The 21412-nt window shown below is 39.7% G+C and overlaps 2 protein-coding genes across 12 annotated transcripts in view; one reads left to right on the top strand and one right to left on the bottom strand.

The window, feature by feature from the left end:
- Positions 1–15438, top strand: part of LOC110111761 — a 35983-nt gene extending 20545 nt beyond the window's left edge. For 10 of the 11 annotated variants that reach the window (XM_028701009.1, XM_028701012.1, XM_028701010.1 and 7 more), the window contains 4 exons: positions 12981–13071; positions 13202–13269; positions 13507–13544; positions 13636–14201. In XM_028701009.1, the coding sequence (XP_028556842.1) occupies positions 12981–13071; positions 13202–13269; positions 13507–13544; positions 13636–13813 (375 nt within the window). In that variant the 3' untranslated portion in view covers positions 13814–14201. Of the gene's footprint in view, positions 1–12980; positions 13072–13201; positions 13270–13506; positions 13545–13635; positions 14202–15334 lie in introns of those variants that run through there. The other variant, XM_028701007.1, reaches the window with a different exon arrangement.
- A 1273-nt stretch (positions 15439–16711) lies between these two features.
- On the bottom strand, positions 16712–20378 carry LOC110112325 (cellulose synthase-like protein D1). Its single transcript, XM_020844545.2, has 3 exons — positions 19625–20378; positions 17916–19499; positions 16712–17835 (listed from the first exon to the last, which is right to left on the bottom strand). The coding sequence occupies exons 1-3, from the start codon at positions 20209–20211 to the stop codon at positions 16887–16889; spliced, it is 3120 nt and encodes a 1039-aa protein (XP_020700204.1). The 5' UTR covers positions 20212–20378; the 3' UTR covers positions 16712–16886.
- Positions 20379–21412: the final 1034 nt, after the last annotated feature.

Below are 21412 nucleotides of genomic sequence, written 5' to 3' on the forward strand. Positions count from 1 at the left end.
AAAGAATTGCTTGTATAGGTCTCCTCGAATAGCTCGAAAACGCTCCTACAAGCAATTCTTAAACTTGTAACAATTCAAAAATATAAAAGTAAATATTTGAAATTAAAAAGGGTAAAATATGGAATTGTATATTTTGAAGTTATTTGCATATGGTTGGAAGTCTTTTAACACTTGAAAATGGTTGTGTGCTTTAGAATGAGTCTCAAGAATCTGGAGCAAATTTTGACAAAATTTGAAAATATTACTGTTTGAGCATCTCAGCGTTGAGTGTCCGAGCACCTTGGCGCTGCTACAGTACTTGACACCAAATATTGACATTATAGCGCTCCATTCTGAGTATTTTGAAAATGAACTAGCTTCGGAGTGCTAGATGATAGCGCCATAGCGCTAGGCCATTATCTTTATTTAATATATTTTAATATCACTATTCTCACTCATTCAACGCATGTAGACAGTCGAAGTAGAGAGAGGTTTTTTAAGAGAGAGAAACTCCGATTTGAGCTGCTTTATATTTTTTTTAACCTGTCAGGCTAGTTAGGAAAATTGTTCGGATCAAGATAGGTCACATCATGCCTATATTAGTTTTTAAAAATTCAAAGTTTTTTCAGATTTTCTTATTAAAGTTCTATATCCATTACTGAAAAATGTGGATAATTTTACACTGGTAAAACTTTCACCTCGTAAATTTTTATATGTTAGGGAGATTGTGATTATGAATGTTTTGAGTTTTTTTTGAAAAGTTTATACCGAGTTTTTTGAAGTTTCTATGATTTTAATTGAATAGAAAATAATCTGAACTTTGAAAATTAATGTCGTTATACGATTTAAGTCTTGAAATGATATTTTACACAATCCATGATAATTAGGTTATGTTTTGACATTGTGCATTTTACTTGGTAGGTATTTTATTTAAGCATGTTATACAAGCTTTGAGAATAGAAATTTACTGATTACTTTACTGATACAATTATGGACATTAATACTTTACTGAAATATACTGATTACTAATAATGAGCATGTGACATACTGAGCACGCGATATACTGAGTATGTGATTAATATACCAATATGATATTGATATAGATTGATTGGATAGTATATATACATTGTTATAAGATTTTATGGCATTGATTTTTTATTTGAATTCAACAGTTCTTTACCGATGCTTTAGTTTTTACCACTTTATATGATTGCTTTACTAATTGGTAGTATTGATATGACGATTGTTTTATTGTTTTTCCTATACTGATTTATTAATGCATCTTGGAAGTAAAAACAGTAAAATAAATAGAAGAAAAATGTAGGAATACAAACATGGGGGTTGATTTTTTATTACTTTTTTTAATAATAACTAAAGATACGGTTGATCTACTATTTGAGAGGTAGATTGGCTCTCCCACAAATCCTAGAAAATAAACTTAGCACATATCTTCCTAACCCTAGATAAAACACCCCGTTAAGTAGCCCTTACACACAATAAATAGAATTGGAACCTTAACAACATAAACATAATTAGGAAATATTCCTAAACAATTAAAATCCTCCAAAACAGCATAAACAAAATTAGGAAACCTTTTTGAACAACTCCCCCTTGATTCCTCCTCAATGACTAATAGCTCCTCTGAGCCCCACAAAGGGGGCTGAAATCTCCCCCTCTATGGCCCCTGGTTCAGACTAGCCAAAGGGCTGATTCTGCGAGGGTTGGGCTGGTTTGGGCCGGCTAGGTGGCCCCGCGGGCATATTAGAGTGTCTAAGTATATTAAGAGATACTAGCCTATTTATAACCCATTACCTTAGAGAGAAAGCAATTTTTTGTTTGAGTTATTTTAATTTATCGTGAGGGATGCTAGCCTTCGTATGATTGAAAATCATTTCTTCACTCTTTAACTAGTGTTAATGTAAGTCACTGTTTCTTCATGCATATCTTCAATAACTTAGCATTATCTTTGATCACCTAACCAATTCGATTTTACAAAATCAATATGAAAATTCTGATAGGAAATACTTGAGTTCGCAAGCAACCCTAACCCAAATCGGTGATCAAACAGTGAGAATACTGCTGTGGACAGCAGGAAAACAGCACAATCCAGGGAAATCTGAGAGAAAAAATCAAGTAGAGATTTGTATTCCACTAGAAGATGAAGTAAAATAACAAAGATACAATTGTTCTTCAATTTGAGAGGAAGAATAACTCTCCAAATCTCCGGCAACGCCAAGAGCCCAAAGCACAATAATCCTAGATCTCAAATCTCATTCCAATTCAAGATAATCCTAATTCCCCTCCCACTCCCCTAATTAACATCAAAGGAGAATTACAACTTACCTAATCAGCCCTTACATTCAAAATTTTCCCCCAAAAAATTGCATTAAGTCCATCATGGGGCCCACAGGAGTTCCGCCCCCCTCTTCCTATTTTTCTTCCGCCTAGTATAGACCTGGACTGGTCCAGGCTAGACCGGTCCAGCCAGCCCTGGTATTGGATCTCAAGCACACTTCACACCTCGCCACCATCTCCTCAACATCTTTATGCATCCCCTTCCAGTAGAGCTCAGCTGATAGCCTCTTGTATGTCTTTTGAACTCTTGAATGGCCTCCAACTGCTCTGCCATGGAACTCATGCAACAAGTTGAGAATATGTATGGAGGTTCGTGGCATCACAAACCTCCCTTGATACAATATTCTCTTCCCCTCAATACAATAACTAGGATGGCTACTCTTGTCTTTCCTCAAATCTTCCCTGATCTTTTTCATTTCTTCATTCAGCATGCTTTCTTCTTTGATGCCCCCAGTCGATCATCAAGGGAACAAATAAGGCCAATTCCTGGAGTTCCCCCACATATCTGGATAAGGCGTCGGCCGCCTTATTTTCCACCCCTGGTATTGGATCTCAAAGTTATAGCCCAAAAGCTTTGACATCCACCTCTGATGTTCCTCGGTCACCATTCGTTGTTCCAACAAGTATTTCAAACTCCTCTGGTCCGTACGAACAATGAAGTGCCTTCCCAAAAGATAAGGGCGCCATTTCTGAATGGCTAAGATGATGGCCATCATCTCTCTCTCATATACTGACTTCAAGCGAGCCCTGGTCGATAGCACCTGGTTGAAATAGGCTACAGGCCATTGATCTTGCATCAACACTGCTCCCAAGCCATACCCTGATGCTGAAATCTGAAAGAGCTAACACTGAAACCGTCATCATGGCCTTTTTCAATCTCTCAAAAGCCTGTGTTGCCGCCTCTCCCCACAAAAAATGTCACTCTTCAGTTGCTCAGTCAAAGGCCACACGATGGTACTATATCCCTTCACAAACCTCCTGTAGTAACCAGTCAGACCTAGGAAACCCCTCTAACTCCCTCATATTCCTAGACCTTGGCCATTTCTGCATTGCCTCAATCTTGGACTGGTCGGCTGCCACTCCTTCAGGGGACACCATATGCCCCAAATATTCTACCCTGGACTGGGCGAAACTGCACTTCTTTAGGTTAGCTTTTAGCTGATGTTCCTGTAGGATCTTAAGAACTTCCTTCAAATGCTCCAAGTGCTCCTCCTCAGTTTGGTTGTACACCAAAATGTCATAAAAAAGACCAGTACAAACTTCTTGAGGTGCTGTCGGAAAACTCTGTTCATCAAGGTCTGAATAGTAGCAGTGGCATTAGTGAGCCCAAATGGCATTACCAAGAACTCGTAATGCCTCTCGTGCGTCCTGAAGGCCGTCTTCTGAATATCCTCCTCTTTCATTCTGATTTGGTGGTAGCCCGACTTCAGGTCCATTTTAGAAAACACTATTGCTCCGTGCAACTTATCAATCACCGGAATAGAGAACTTATCCGATACTTTTTCTTTGTTCAAAGCCTTATAATACACACAAAACTTCAAACTCCCATCCTTCTTTTTGACTAGTAGGACGGGGCTAGAGAAAGGACTCACGCTGGGTCTGACTATCCCTGCCTCCAACATCTTCCCTGATCAGCTTCTCGATTTCATCTTTTTGAATATGGGGGTAGCGGTAAGGTCGGACACTAATTGGTGACATCCCATCTTTTAGAAGGATTGCATGCTCCTGCTCTCTGGGTGGTGGTAAGCCCTGAGGTGGCTGGAACACTTCCCTGAACTGTTGTATGAGCGATTGCACCACCAGTGGAATGGCTTCCTCATCCCCCACACTCACCCTCTCCAAGCGCTGCAAGCTCCACCAAATATCCACCTCCCACCTCCTGTATGGATCTGATCATGGATTTGAGAGATACCTCAGCCTTGGTCAGCCCAATATCACCCTGAATTATCCTCCTTCCTCCCATCAGTAGTTCCATCCTCAATGTCCCCCAATTGATCGATCTCCCCCAATGTTTGCAGCCCCTTCATCCCTAGGATGACGTCAGTACTCCCCAATTCCAAGGGAAGGAAGTCCTCCCTCACTTAGATCCCCTGAATCTTCAGCACTACCCTTCTACAAACTCCTCTACCCATTTCCACCTTTCCCGTGCCCATCATCACCCCATAGCCTCCTGTATCCACTAACTCCATCCCCAACAGCTCAACGATCTGGTTGAAAATGAAATTGTGGGTTGCCCCATTGTCAATCAACACAAGTACCTCACGGTCAGCTATCTCTTTTTTCATTTTCATAGTGTGACTCGGAGCGAATCCCACTACAGAGTTTAGAGAGACTTCTGCCACATCTAGGTGCAGCTTCTCCTCCTCATCCTCTTCAGATCTGCTCCCACCTCCCTCCTCGTCATCACAGACGAGGAGAACCTGAAGAGTTTGGTCCTTACACTTATGCCCCGACATGTACTTCTCATCACATCTGAAGCACAATCCTTTTTCCCTCTTATCTTGCATCTCTTTTTCTGTCAGCTTTTTGAATTGTCCCCTATTTCCCCCTCCAGTTTTCTCCTTTGGCGCTTACTTCAGACTCCCTGGCGCTGCCTCTTTTGATGGTAAGAAGGTGGTAGTCATCTTATATGATCCCCCTGAATAGTTCCCTCGAGTTCCTCTTTTTGATTTCTTCTGATCTTCCACCAATTGCGCCAGCTCCATAGCCTTCCCTAGGTTCCTCGGCTCCAGCACCCTGACTGCTATTCGTATCTCAGGTTTAAGCCCCTTCATGAAGTTCCCTTCTAGGGCTGACTCTGAAATATGATCCAATCTGCTAGCCAAGTACTCAAACCTGTCCCGGTAATCTGCCACAGTCCCCTCCTGAGTCAAGGCAAAGAATTGCTCATAGAAGTCTCCTCCCCCACCGGCTCGAAAACGCTCTAATAAGCATTCTTTGAACTCTCTCCGGATCTGAATAGGCTCCCTCCTGTCACACCACTGATACTATGCCAAAGCTTTTCCTTCCAAACACAATCCCGCTGCCGTCAGCTTCTTTTCCTATGTCAACTCGTTGACAACAAAGTAACGCTTCACCTTGTAGATCCAGCCATGGCCGTCTTTACCCTCAAAGACAGGCATCTTCAGCTTCCTCACCTGTGGGTCTCCCCCGTGCCCCCTGAATCCTCCATAACCTCCCATACCTCGAGAAGGAGGTGCTCCCCAACTGTCACGATCTTCCCTCCGGTGATTGTACCTGGACCCTTCATTATATTCCCTTCTTCTCCCTTCAAAATCAGCACCATGGCGATGAAATTCTTCCCTTCTCCCGACGAAATTAGCACACCTCCGATCATTTCCCAAACTCATCTTCTTTCTAGAGAGCGGCTCTAGAGGTGGCATGTCGTCCTCACCTTCAATGATCTCCACTTCCGGATTTTTCCTCCCCCTAAATGTTTCGAATTTCCTCCTACCCATGACCTCCGGTGGTCTCTCTTGCTTCCGACGTCGTAGGATTGGTCTTCAACTCCAGCAGCTTCTTCAACATCTCTTCCATCACTGTGAATTTCCCTTCTATCCTTTCATTGTTGGAGGTAATTTGGTTTTGAAAATCAAAAATTTTTTTTCTCCAAATCTGATTTTAGTTGACCGATCTTGCCTTCCAGTACTTCTACCTTCTTCCCTACCATCGAAAGCACTTTGTCCCAGGATTGGACCGAGGGGTATCCGGGGTGGGAGGTTTAGATCTAACATCAGATCGGGGAGCAGGAGGGCCGGTGGGTGGTCGGCTGGTGCTCCCAGGTGTAGGTCGTGTAGTAGGAGTGTAAGGGGTGGAGCTACCTGAAGGCCTAAACGAATGCCTAACGTCGTGGGACTGGCTAGGGTGTTGGGACCGACTCTCCTCGAGGTCTAGAACAATACTATACGCATTCTCCAGGGTAGTAACATTCCGGGCAAAAAGCTCATTGCGAAGATCCTCTCTCAACCCGGTACGAAACATGGACAGGATCTGCGTGGGGGTAGCAGCGGTCTCCCCCTTGCATCTAATCAAGTAGCGTCAAAGGATGCGATGTAATCCTTGACTGGCTTGCTACCCTGGGTCAGCCTATTCCATTTGTCTAGTAGTCTGAGGAAATAGGACGGAGGCACATACTTGTGTTTCAATTCTCGCTTCATAATGAGCCAATCAATAATGAGATACTCATTGCGGGCTTCCATAAGGCTTTCTAAATTAGACCAAAATTGCCTAGCCCTACCCGTGAGTTTCATCTCAGCAAAACTAACCTTCCTCACATTAGAAATGTTGTACCACTTGAAGAAACTGTCCATACCTTTGACCCAGTCCAAAAAGAGCTGGGGATCGAGCATGCCATCAAAGGTAGGAGCATCCACTTTGATATTTTTCATGAGTGGTACATCAAGGTCGTGAGGATGGTTATGTCCATAGTGGGAGCACGATGATGGGCACGAGGGGGTCCCTCATCGTGGTAGACGTCATCCCCATACATGGACGGAGGTCTAGAAGGGGTGTTGGGAATCGGGTTTTCTCTAGCTCGCTCTAATGTGTCAAATCTCTCAGTGGTGTTCCTACGAAGCTCCGCTAGGTCAGCTTGATTTTCTTTCAACTGCTGGCTTATGGTGTTCATCTGACCTACCAAGAGGTCTAAAGTCCTTCCTAATTGTTTCGGGTCCATTCCTAGACACAAAGGGAGACTTAGGAGGGGATCTAGAGAGAAGACAGCAGCTAACCACTAAGTAAACACACTTAAGATGACCACAGAAGGTGCAGAAATCACAAGGACAGCAAGCTAAACAAAAGGGGTAAGGTTCCCTAGGCAATTAGTGAGGTAGGTAAGTGAAGGACAGCACTTAGACGACTAAAGGATGAACCTAAAAAAAATGGTGCAGGATTTTCTGGACAGCAAGCATAAAATGAGTTTTAACATGAATTTAACAATGCTATGTATGCAGAAACTAGACACAATAGTTACGTAGCACCCTAGGAAGTATTCTAGAAAGAAATTCCTAGCCTAACCAAGCTCTGATACCAAATGATGCAGGATTATATGTAAAACAGGAAACTTGCACAAAATAATTAAAGAGCAATTTTGGATTTTCGTTATTAGCGATTAAAACAACAAAATAAAACTAATAAGTGGTCATTTTCGTTTAGGCTAAGCTACGCAAGAAACTAAGCGAAATCAAATCATTTAAGAAAATCAAAGCGTTGCATGCGAAGTAATTTCTAACATAACCTTGGTCTAACAATGAGATCCAAAAGCAAAGACGTAACAAACCTATGCTTACTAATGGATGGCGATAATTAAACACAATCTCTTGCTTGAACAATCTCTCTATGAAGTAAGTAGAGTGTGAAAGTACACGAGTTAATGAAGAAGATCACCTTATCGGAGAAGCGTCTTGATTCACCACGTACCTTCCAATAGTTCTCCTCCATAGCCTTGGTCAAAACGACTAGTATGTAGTTGGCGGACTTCTCTATGAACCCATCAATGTTTGGATTCAAGTCGAAGGATGGCAAGTTGAGAAGATCCATGAAAGTTTAATCGTCTTACGCAAGGCCGGATTCAAGCTCCGAATTGGCCGTTCATCATAAGCAAAGAGAGAGAGAGAGAGCCCAATAAAGAAAGGAGGCAGATAGATGGAGGAGGGAAGGGAAGGCTTGCGGCTTGTAGGGGAAAAGGGTTAGGGTTTGGAATAGAATTGGGTTGAGAGAAAGGAGAAATATTCCAATCTCCAAATCTGAAATTATTTTCAGATTTTGAGTGGAATTGGAGGAAAAATAATTTGAATTTGGGTTTTCAAATTATATGCAATTAAGAGCCTTAATGGAGCATTCAAGAAGTGGGGCCCATGCAAGGGGCCGGCGGCATGGAGAGTGGGGAGAGGGGTTTTGTAGAGAAATTTAAATCTCCTTCATATTTGGTCTCTTCAATTTAGGAGAAGAAAAATTCCACCCAAATTAAATTTGAATTATGTCATGAAGGAGATTCAATACTTTTCTAAAATAGCTTCATAATTTAGGAAACTATTTGAAATTAAAAAATTGAATTTCAAATGATGAAAATAATTTCTCAAATTATTTGAACTTTTTAGGCAAGCATTAAGGTGGCACTGACTCCTCATCCATGGAGACAAACAAGGTGGCTGGCGGTGGGCATGGCTTGGGTGCGGCGGGTGGAAGAGCTAATGGAGAAAAAGGATTGGGTTGGTGGTTAGGTTGAAGTGAGCTTTGGTAGGAGGGGTTATGGGGTGGTGGTTGGTGGTGGGGATGGCCGGCGGTGGAAGTGGAGGAGAAGGGAAGAAGAAAGGAAGAAAAATTAAGAGCCACCGGTGGTGATTGTTGGGTACGACGGGTGGCCTCTCCTAGGCTCCACCAAACTCTCAAATTCCTTCTTAAGCTCTCACCTAAGCCTCAAGAATACAATTGCTGGAAATTTCTTTGATTATCATTCATTAACCTCAAAAGAACAAGATGAGGGCTTTAAATAGCCTCTTACAATGACATAAAACAAAATGATTCAAATACCCTCAAGGGGTTACATGACTCAATCCCTCAAGCAAGGGTAAAAAGGGAAAATCCTGAAATAAAAATACATCACTAAGGAAACAATAATAAAATAAAAGGTACATCGGATAAATCGTGGCCGTTGATCTACGGCCATGTCGATGGTATACTTTCCAACTAATGTCCCCATCAGAACAACTCTCCAAATCTCCTACAACGCCAAGAGCTCAAAGCACAAGAACCCTATATCTCAAATCTCATTCCAATTCAAGATAATCCTAATTCCCTCATATTCCCCTAATTAACATCAAAGGAGAATTACAACTTACCTAATCAGCCCTTACATTCAAATCTTTCCCCCAAAAAATTGCATTAAGCTCATCATGTGGCCCACAGGAGTTCCGCCCCCCTCTCCCTGTTTTTCTTCCGCCGAGTATAGACCTGGACCGGTCCAGCCGACCCCTCCTGGCCCGGCGTGGGAGCAAGCGTAACAAATTCCTCCACATACCTTTGTGTTATTTGCATTGGTAAAAAAATCATCTCCATAGTTTAAATGCTTGTTATTAAACGAAATTAATATTTAGATACTGTCATAAAACTTTTCTAAGCTTATGTTGATTTAGCGGTGGACGAATTTATCCTACAACTTTTGCAAGTTTAGTTCTCATATAGTTTCTACAATCCTAAACATCTTAAATGTCGTTACAATTTGGCATTAGAATGATTATTTTTTAATCATTTAACATCTTTTAGTCTTTATGATTTTACGAAATCCAAAACTCTTAGAAAGAAAGTTTTATTACTTAAACCTAACAATTTCTAGGCTGATGCTCTAATGCCTTCAAAAATTTACATATCTAACTTACAAATTCATTCCCTTATAATTCTTTCCTTCTAGATAGGATATTGAATCATAACCTTAGAAAATTTTAGTATTGCATTTCAGTTATCAATGCAAAATTGAACTGGAACCTTGTGTACATGTGGACTACTAATCCACTGCATAACCAGGTGTCTAAGCCTGTTAGTTGTTTTTTAATTTGAAAACCATTCTTCAAGAAATATGCGTCAACACTGATTCCATATAAATCCAAATGAAGTTCTAAACGAAGTAAAAGTTGATCACTCAAGCTAATAGAAAATTATAAACATTTTTTGCTTCTTTTGCAAAATCAATTTCTTTTTCTTCCTTTTGTTGTATACTTCGAGATTTGGATCTGTTCTGACTTATGGTTTCATGCATTAGAGTTATAATGGGTTTGTTTCCCCGCAGGGAATCATACTTTGAGGGTAATCGATATTGTAGCTAGTAATCTTTGTAAAAACTGAAAAAGATAATATAAAATAGAGAAAAATAGTTGTTTTTTATTGCAAATCGTTTCTGCAAGAAGTGGCTGTTTTTATAGGCTATTCCATAGGTCTTATTAAAAGAAAATAATCAAAGCGAATTACAGGAAATAAAATAATAAAAAAACAAATGACTCCCTGCATTGGTGACCTCGCTGAAATCCATTGGGCAAAGGTTGGGTGTATCTGTATGCTTCAAGCAGCTGGAGCTGCTTTGCTGCAAGGGATCTGTCGATTTGGGAAGATGCGGTGATGTCCATAGCATCAACCGTAGGTCTCCAAGCAAGTACTACTGGCGAAGTAGGAGGTCATACCTACACACCAATGGCAATTATTTGCTTGAAAAAGTATTTAACTTTATATGCTTTGTTTAGTCATGTTGAATAGGATTATGCGTTTTAAAGATTGCAACTTTATTATCACAATAGATTTTTATAAGCATTTTAATAGACATTTAATTCTTCTTAAGGTATGTATCCATAATATCTCACAGAAGCCATGTGCAACAGATCGACACTTGGCATTTTCTATCTAACAAACTATTCACATTGATATTTTAAAACATCATTTTAAGATTTTTGCTAAACTATAGGAAATACCAAAAATACCATATTTAATACAATTTATCTAGAAATTAATGCAAATTAAGCCGACCCATGAAATTTTAACTTCTTACTTTCAAAATGATCATAATAAAATATTTTTTATATATTAAAAGTTACATGGTGAAAAGCTTGTAACACTCATTTTAATTGCAATTTGTCTCGTATTTTTTTATAAAAAACTTCGGAATTGAAATTAGAGATATAGTATTGAAAGCCTACCTTGAGCTGAGCAATTCCCTGAACAACGCTCACAGACAAATCCCTTACCTCAACCTCTGAAACCTCTCTCTTTGTTTCTCTTTCTTTTTTTCCTCTTCTTCTTTTCTCCTCTCTTCTTCCTTCTCCGGCAAGCTCAGGGGCGAGGGGTTTTGTGCAAATGGATTTAGATTTATATATATAAACATATTTCAGTGGATACTGCTGTAGCGCTTTGACACGCAGCGCTACAGTGCCATGCTGGAATATTGTGGATTCTCCTAGATTCCTCCAAGCTGAGAACTCAATGCCACGAGGGCGACCTCTAGTGCCACAACACTCCTAGAACTCTCTCAAACAAAGAGCTTAGCACCGTATTGCTCCTTACAATGCCGCTGCGCTCTTACTGCTCCCTTGACTCTTAACATGCTTTTGAAACTCTAGATTTTAACCGTCATTTAAATTTACAAAATTTCTAATTAAAAGATTGACACAAGAAGGTTAGGGGATTCGTACCAGTTCTGTAACGATGGATGTTATAGGGGTCAGGATTTGCTCGCTACGTGCCAATTCGCTCATCCTGGCCTGTTTGTCTGCTTCTTCAATTAGGTAAAACGGTTTAGTTGAACCAGTTTTGTTGGCGACCCCATGTGGTGGGATAAAGGCTTGACGATGTTGTTGTTGTTGTTTGATGTACATTCAAATCGATTGAAACCAACGAAGTAAATTGTCTTCATTCAACTGGATGGTGGTGATTTGAATGGATTGACTTTCATTTTGTCTCAAAATCGAAGGATATTTGAATGGAGGTGGAGTTGACGTAACTTCATATCACCTTCCTTCTTCGATTTCATAAAAATTGAAAAAGAGAATAGAAAAGGAGAAAAACTTTTGTAGTTTTTTATTATAAATTGTTTGTGCAAAGGACCAATTTTATAGTCTATTCCATAGATCATGTAAAAGGAAAATATTATAGCAATTTACAAGAAGAAATGGAAAAAACGACAGCTGTAGGAACCCACAGATAGGTGACATGGTGAGATCCATGGTCCTAAGGGCGGGCAGATCCTTGTGTTTTAATCAGCTGGAGCTGATTGGGTGCGAGGGATCTATAGATTTGGGAAGGAGCTACAGGGTTCACCGCAGCAGCCGAAGATCTCCTAGTAGGTGCAGCGTTGGCTAGGAGGTGAGACATGTCCTTGGCAGGCTCCAGGCGAATGAACCATTCAACACTTAGTAGTTCTAGAGTTGTTAGCTGACTAGTTTCCATAAGGGTGAAGTTTAGTTTTTCTTCTACAGGTTGTCAGGCTGGTTTGGATCCCTGAATAACACAATTTGTTGAGGAAAATATATACCTTCTTGAACGAGTCAAGGTTGGACAAACCTAAGCCCACGTTCCCTGCACCCAGACCAACGCTATTGGAAGTATCATTGAATTATTGTGTTAGGTACAAAGGAAGATTTCTGCTTAAAATCATGACGTGAAGTGGCATATTTGAAGTGAAGCACATCCGTTTATAATTTTATGCATAGTTCCCTTAATGTGTAATTATCAAGCAAAGCATTCGCAATACTGGTACTCTATACTCACAAATTTATGCTACATTAATATGCCAATCAAATAAAATATTGTTAAAGATATATGGAGAATGAATGTAAAACAATACAAAAAATACTTAAAATAGCTATAAAACTGGAACGTCTAAATCAAGCAACATGCTTATAAGAAAAGGCCAAGAAAAAGAAAAGGAATCGATTGTTTAAATCCACATGCTCCATAACGCAAAGCAAAACCAAGGTAAGAAAGCGTTGAATTTCATCAAATAAATCCTCGCCTCTAGTTAAGGTATATATATATATATATTCCCGCTCAGTTTTGATTTCATTTTCTGTAAATATTTTTTTCACCACCTTCTAGTTTGTTGCATTTATGTAATTTAATTTGTTAATTGCGGAATAGACTGAAAGCACTATGATGATAATTTGCAGGCATGCATGAAGGGTTCACCAGCTAATGCCCATGTCGTATATGCTCCAATAGAGGAAGTAAGTGGAGATGGACGCTTGTTACGTGCTTGCCGTATCCAAAAACAGTTTCACCTTATATGTGAATTTATAGATTTTTTTTACTTTCAAGAGAAGAATGGTCTTTAGGAAGTGGAGATGTTGGAATAATGCAGATGAGTTATGCCTTGACTTTTGCTATGAAGAGGTTATCATTGATGCTTATGTGGAAGCAGGTCTTGTTCTTGAAAAGGATGCTCGTCATTCTTTAAAGGTGGGCTTTTTAATGTGATTTTCTACTCCTTTCTTTTTTGGGAGATTTACATAGATACCACCTTACACTATTCTATTTACATTTTTAACATCTGAAATTTTAATATTACATACATACCACCCATAGTTCATTTTCATATCAAATATGAGTGGTAGAAATAAGAACAGATATCATAAAAACAACATAATGAACCTTTTTTTTATGTTAATAATGACTGTTTTTTTTATTGAATTGTAGCTCCATGCCACTTTGATGAATGCAAGACATAGAAAAAGGTTCTCTTTTGCTGCGTGATATTCTTTACTAATTATTTTATGCCGCATCTTTTGTGAATGGTTATGACTAATTTTTATGGCTTATTTTTAGAAAGTTTCGGACTAGAAGAAATGATTCATTTGATGCACGAGATATATTTAAGAGATATGGTTCAGAAGATTGGGGTGAATATGCCATTCGGGAGGCCCATCTTTCTCAAAGATTTGTTTTTGATGAAAGCGGATACTACCATTGCTGTGGCTCAATACCCTTTCCTGGGAGCATCTAAATTGAGTGATTTTTAACTATGTAGTCCAGGTGAGACTTTTTTTTTTCCCATATTAGTTTCTTGTCATTGATTCTTGTTTATATTCTTCTTGTTTCCTAATGGGAACATTTTACATTATACTAAAAAAAAAGAAGGTAAATCTAAGGATTTGAGATGAGAATTTACCTGCTACCCACGAAGTTGATCATAACCAATTAATACAAGGTTTTTGGATTATTATTATGGGTAGGCAATCTAGTTTTAATCAGCATTGCAATTCTGGAAGCTTGATAGTAAATCATGTTCCAGACCAATTCAGCTCTGTAATTATTCCTCCAACCTATTACAATGCAAAGTTCCATTTTTATTCTTATAATGTAACAGCATTGAATAAGATTTTTACCATCAATCATGTTTGACCACAAATGACTTTGGCATAAGACGTAAGTCTAGCACTGACAGATTATATTATATTTATAACATCAAACTTACTAGATACAAATCACATACAATAATGCTAAGATGATATTTTTCTTAATTTTTAAACTGAATATAATAAACAGTAATTTAGTTGTCTTTCATGTCTCGAAAATAACGCCTTCTAGTTGATTTAACATACATATGCATGTCAAAACTCTCATTTATTAAATGAATGATGTAATACTACCGTGAACATGCCAAAAATCAAATTGAAGGTCATAAATTTTTGGGGTGGGTGTCTGGGCAAGAAGATTAACAAATAATATCTTCTTCATTGAGGAAAGAAGATAAAAATTTATTAAAATAATCTTAAGCATTATCATTCTTTATTTTTTAATGCTCACAACAAATTGATTTTTTAACATGGCAATAAATATTGGAAAAATATGACTAACATCATATTTTCGGTTAATAAGATATATTCATATAAATGTTGAAGGTTTTTGAATATCTCCAAGTGAATGAATTATCATGAAAAGAGTAGAGGATTAGATTTCACTTCCATGAAAGAAAATTTATGATGTTTGGCAATTTCGTATTTCTCAATGAAAACTTTAATGTTTACATTTATAAAAAGAGGAGACATATAATGTAGGAATCTAAAAGAGGAATTGTCTAGTATATAATGATGGGTATTTTATTTGAGGAGCATGGTGTTTAATTAAATTAGGAATATAAGTAGAGTATTAAAAAAAAATTTAAAAGAAGCAAATTAGTAAAACAAAATGGTGCATTTCATTGAATGCATAAACAAAATCAAATTGTTTAGCTCATTGTTACAGTATTTTTAAAATTTCATTCGACTAGTTAGGTTGAATGGTGCATTCTTTAGAATGCACTATTTTGTTTGGCCAGTTTGCTTCTCTTTAAATTTTTTTAGGCTCATGATCCTATTGCTAATTTAAATTACGCATAATGCTTTTGTTTATAATATTTGGTAACGATGGTCTCAAATAGTATCATTATTTAGGGAGGATATTTGGGAGCAAAATAGATGGTTATTGTCTTCAAATTGGTGTAGCCCATCATTTTCTCTAATTTGTGCAATCATTTTTCATGCAGTGAGGTCTTGAAACGCAGAATGATTAGTGAAACATGCTATATTTGAAAAAAGTTGGCAAAGTTTGTTGTATGATCAGTGACTCATTAATCTATTTTTCAGGCCTTAGGAGAACTAGTTGCTAGAGAGTAAAGTTCGAAAATATTTTTGTGGGAATTGAAAATTTCCTTAGCTTATCATTTTTTTTTTTTTTTTTTTTTTTTGCTAGAGAGTAAAGTTCGAAAATATTTTTGTGGGAATTGAAAATTTCCTTAGCTTATCATTTTTTTTTTTTTTTTTCTTTGAGTCTGTTTGGTTCGACGAAATATGTATGCCCATTGATTGGTTTTTTTTGTTTCCACCAAAGCTATTAGGCTTTTTGTTATGTTTCTAATATTTCTTCTTGATATGATTATTTTTTATAGTAATAAAACAACTTGTTTTCTTTGGGAAAATATTTTTGTCCTCTTAGGAAAGTTTAGTGAAAACAAGCCTCTTAGATTTTTTGTAAATTATATGGATGATAATTTAAAATTGAGATGGTCAAACACTACATTCATCTTCTTTCTTAATTAGTATGAGTGAGAAGATCTCATTTAGATATGGTAGGATTTCAAGATAATCAAGATTTGAATGAAAATATGATGGAATCTATTATTGAGTCATACAAGAAATTCAAGTACTCATATTTCTACTAATTGTTTAAGAATCATAGCATCATCACTAAACTTTATCTAAGACCTTAGTAGTAATGAAGCTCCAACCAACAGACTTTCATTGCATTTAAATATTCAATGATAGAGAGTGTCTACCTTGCTTATTGAGAACTTCATCTTAATCTCATTGATGAGACGACTTCTTTAAGTTTGTTTTATAGCTTTCGTAATGCCTTTTGCGATTATTAAGAACATGTATGATTCATTGATTTCAGGCATCTTGGTGTTTCATAAGTATGACTTGATCATGGAATCAGCTTCATCCCAAAGAGCAAATGTTAGGTCTTTTATATCTAGATGAGGATAAAAAAATATGGAGTTTTTTCTCTTCATACGATCAGACTTATGTAAATCATTTCATTGAGTAAATTACATGAAGACAATCTATCTTTTAATAAAGCTCTTATTTCAATAAAATTATGTAACATAGTTTTCATACATGAGTTCTTTTGCCCCCATCTTTTTACGTAAGATGTTGGACAACGTTCGGAGACCAACAAGAACAAGCCATATCACTTTTTTTTTTCTCGATACCGCTAGGCACCGAGCGACATGACATATTCTGATTGGTCTCCGTACAATCCGGTGTGCGAATTCGCACAGAATAATTTCTACTTACATAAAAATTTTGAAGATGTTTCACATGATTAGATTAATTCAAATATAGCGTGACTTCTCAATACAAAATCTAACGGTCTTCAATCTTCAAATCAAATTAAACATCCTCCTAATAAAAACAGAGGTGCATCTAATAATTTACAAATCTCAACCTTCCCCTACATAAGTACAAAATTTAAGAAAAGTATGCTGCACACTACTTCTCTCAATCAAGCTCATCAACCCCACTTCTCCTTCTTCCCTAAATTCCCTCATTGTAAGAATGGCCAATATCAGGCGGGCTTATCGCAATCCACAACAAGGAGATGGTAATGGCAATCAACCCCGACCACACATAAATAATGGTCGGAGTCTTCCCCCTTCTTCCCATCAGCCCCTTACAGAAAGGATACATATGAGCCAAAACCCAGAAGCTAAAGAACAATCCGCCAATCAATTTGCTCCACTGCGGAATAACGCTATAGAGCGTCCTCGATACGCCGATGAAGATAGCAATGATGTTGACAGTGAGGATAGTGAGCGGCGGGACGAAGAGAGCGGTCCATTTGACTATATAAAGGTCGGCGAAGAGATCTTCGTCATCCTCATTAGCAGATTTGGAGGTGAGAGTGAAAGAGATGTCGATGCCGGCAATGACTTTGAGAAGGCCTTGGAGGACGGCGGCGAGGTGGGCAGAGGTGCCTCCGATGACCCAGAATTGTTCGTTTCGCCAGTATTCTTCGAGGGAGATGCCGGACCATTTGACTTCGAGGATGGAGAGGAGGGAGAGGGTGAGGGTGATGAGGAGGAGGTAGATGAGGAAGGTGGTGTTGAGGGATTGGACGACGAATTCGCCGGTGAAGAGGGAGACAGCGGGAAGAAAGCAGTAGATCACGAGGAAGATGGAAGTAAAGGGGTAGATTCCGACGTTGATGTAGGCGACGCGTTGGAGGAATTTCAGGCGGGAGCTCGCGAGCAGAGCATTGTTCTTGGAGAAGAAGATCTCCACGGACCCTGTAGCCCATCGCAGCACCTGATGCAGGCGGTCTGTCAAGTTAATTGGTGCCGTCCCTCTAAACGCGTCGCGCTTAGGAATGCAATACACTGACCTCCATCCCCGATTATGCATTCTGTATCCCGTCACCACGTCCTCCGTCACCGACCCGTAGATCCACCCGATCCTATCCCCCCATTCCGTCTTATCCTCATACCTGCAAAATAAAAATTCTTACTTTCAAACTTCTGCTTCATCTCCCAAGAAAAAAAAATTGTATTATGTTAACAAACATACCAGCAAGAAATGACAGATACAGCCTCTGCGACTGTCAAAGCATCCAACGGCGGCCGAGGAGCAAGCAACGCACCAGGCGGCCTTCCATTCTTCACAGACGGATGGTCTGCTAATGGCCGCCCTTGAAACTCCGCAAATGCAATCGAATCCAAAAAAATACCGGAGTTGCCAAATCTTTCTGGCATGTCAAGATCTGGATGCTCGTTTAGCGGCTGAGACTCATCATCTCCCTCCCCTCTCTTTCGCACAACCTCTGCTTTCCTCTTGTGTTGCCCGTAAAGCCCCAAATACTCGTTCGCACGCGGTGGACAGAAACCGTAGAGCGCGTATCGCCGAAATAAGCATCCAGTTCCGACATACATTGGACCCTGTAATCCATCCAATGCGCGCATGTTCCCGTCGAAGAAAACTGTGTTGTGGTTCGCATAACGGTCGGACGGATCGATTCCCTCGAATCGTTGGGGATATTGAATGTAGCAAATTCGGTCGCCGCCTCGATCCATCATGTAACACATACCTTCGCGAATGGCGAGCGAATTGTATATGTAATGATCACAGTCGAAGTTGAGGATGAAAGGGCCGTTGGAGAGGATGGCAGATGCGCGCACAAGAGCGTTCATTGCGCCGGCTTTTTTATTATGGTCGTAGCCATGGCGTTTCTCTCGGGAGACGTAGACGAGCATTGGAACCCGAATGTCGACGGAGGTGAATTCGATGAACGGATGGTCCCCTGTGTTGCCGTAGACAGGGCTGTGGTCTGGTGCTTTGATCATGATTTGAAGAATGCCCGCATGGTCTTTGTTGGAGTGGTCAGGGGAAGGGGATTTCCAGGTACCGGGCCAGTGGGTACCGTCGGCCATCCATGTCGCTATTGGAATGTTGGATTTCGCTGCGGCGGGATCTTCTCCATTTTCTTTCGCGAGGCTTACGGCTTTCTTCTGTTCTTTGGAGTTTAGGGTTTTGGAGCGCTTTCGGATGGATTCAGGAAGGCCGTTGATCCGGACCTTGAATTCGTCGTATTCGCGCTTGATCCAGCGCCTATCCTTCACGAAATCTGGTTGCTTTTTGTTTTTGGTTGGATCCAGTTTCAGGTTGAAATAGGCCTCAGGGTTGCGAGGCTCGACACAGTGTTTGCGGCAGAAGGGCACCCAGATTTCGGCGAAGGAGGCGGCTTCCGCCATGGCTTCAAAGGTGAGGAGGGCGGCGCCGTCGTCGGAGACATAGATGGCGAGTTTATCAACAGGGTACTCTGTGGCGAGGACGGAGAGGATGGTGTTAGCAGTGACGAGAGGGGGCTCTTTCTCCGGATCGGCGGTGGAGATGAACACATCGATTCCAGGGAGGTCGGAGAGGCCCATTGGGTTCGACGGCGAGGGAGACTCGAATTTCTCCTGGAGTGCGGCGAGGTCGGCTGCGCGGTTGATGGGGTTGATCTTTGTGAGGATGTCGAGGAGCCAGGAGAAAGCGAACCAGATCTCGCAGGCGGTGGATAAGCCCCATAGCCATAAAGCATCTGTGTTTGCATTCGTTATTCTCCAGATTAGGAAGCCGATTAGACAAACCAGACGGCCCAACACCAACAACCTGTTTGAATTTAGTTACCGTTAGACCTTACATGAAAAAAAATTTATACAGAGAGATGAGTTGAACTTAAATATTTTAAATTTAGCATAAATGTAATCATTTAAACCTTCTTCGACTTTAAATACCTGTATGGGCTTAGAATTACGGCTGGTACTCGGACTTTTCTTGTGAGGGGCTTCCATGGCTTATCCATGAAATCCGACATATTCATGCCACCGCCGGCATCATCATAGCCGCCGTCCGGCGACCAAAAGGCGTTGCCAATGCCGTACGTTCCCTTTGACTCAAAAAGCCACCTGTTGTGATCAAAATCGCCGGTTTGGCTACGGAGAAGCATCGACTTATTCTGGCTCTTCAATAAAGATAAACGTCGATCCATCTTGGCAGAGGAATCTCCTCCGCTCCCACCGTCGTCACGCTTTCTCGCACCACCGCCACGCTGATTCGTTCGCTTGGCTGCATTGGTAGGCGGTGGAGGAGGGAGGTCTTCAGACTTGGTGCTGGAGCTGCCGACGGCGGTGTAGGGCTGGTTGTCAGGGGTGGGGGGCATGAGTACGGTGTAGCTCATGAAGTCATTGGGCCCGCCGGAGGACGTGGAGGTGAGCTCCGGACCGCCGGATTCGATGTCGCTGCGGGAGGAGCTCAACATGCGGCCACTGGAGGTCCGGCGAGTGGATTTTACCCCCGATTTCTTTGGTGATGATGACGACATGTCGATTTCTTTTGATTTTTTTTTCTCGGACCGTATTTATGTTCTGAAGCTTTTCACCTTTGGTTGTTTGGACGCCATTTATAGCTTAAAAGGTGGTTTTGAATGGTTTGCAGAGCATTTGAGAGCCGACGGTGCGGAGGGAATTAGGAGAGAAAATGAGAGGTGCAGAGCAATTTGCGGCGTAGAGAAACACACCCAACAATTTCCATATATAGAAGCTTATTAAACTTAATATATTAGTTTAATAATATTTTATGCTATTTTTAATTTTTAATGGTTTATTTTAATTAATTAGTAATTTAATATGTTATTTAATTAATTATTTATCTAAAAATTTATTTTAATTAATCGTTGATTTAATAATTTTTTTAATTTAATTATTAATTTCAATATTTTAGTTTATTTTAATTTTTAATTTCCTTAATATTATAGTTTAAATAGAAAGGAGTGAAAGTTATAAGAGCTTTTCATTTAGAGCAAAGTGGTAGGATGTTTGAAATGTTTTCAGCCTGCGTTCGATTCCCATGGGGTCCGGGCAGGATGTCTTTGGTTGTGGTGGGCGGGGATCGTATTTCTGACATTTTTTATATATTTTATAACTTTTTTAATTTAATTATCAATTTCAATTTTATATTTTATCATATTTCCATTGGTTTTTTTTTTCGACGGAAAATCTTTCCGATGCGTCGAATAAAATTCCGCCGGAAACGTCCAAATCCACCGGAAAATATCCCGATTTCCGCCGGCAATATGAGATATTACTGTAGTTTATTGATGTGAAATTACTAACAAGGATTAGCATAACAGCGTGCTAATTCTCACTTATAAAAATACATTGTTTATTGCTTTCTGTTCTACTTGCAAGAAATGGCATTATATTTGGGGATATCATATGTTTCTGACCTACATTTCCTTCAAAAAAATTTCGTTATATATTCCTTTTCCTTTCGAATACCTTCCCACTCAATATAATAATTAAGCCGTGATTAATCAATATTAATGACATAATGCAGCCTTAATGAAATAATTAAGAACCAACGGAATTGATGAGTTGTAGAGAAAGGAGACAAAACAAACCAAATAGAACTCTTCATCATCTGTCTTGCTTGGGATCTTCCATGCATGCCAGCATCATATCAAAAGTGAGATCTAATTGAGGGATCTTTTACTTGCAAGGTAAAATGAGAGCTTCAATATTTAT

This window comes from Dendrobium catenatum, unplaced genomic scaffold (assembly GCF_001605985.2).
Source record: "Dendrobium catenatum unplaced genomic scaffold, ASM160598v2 fragScaff_scaffold_1617, whole genome shotgun sequence".
NCBI lineage: Eukaryota > Viridiplantae > Streptophyta > Magnoliopsida > Asparagales > Orchidaceae > Dendrobium > Dendrobium catenatum.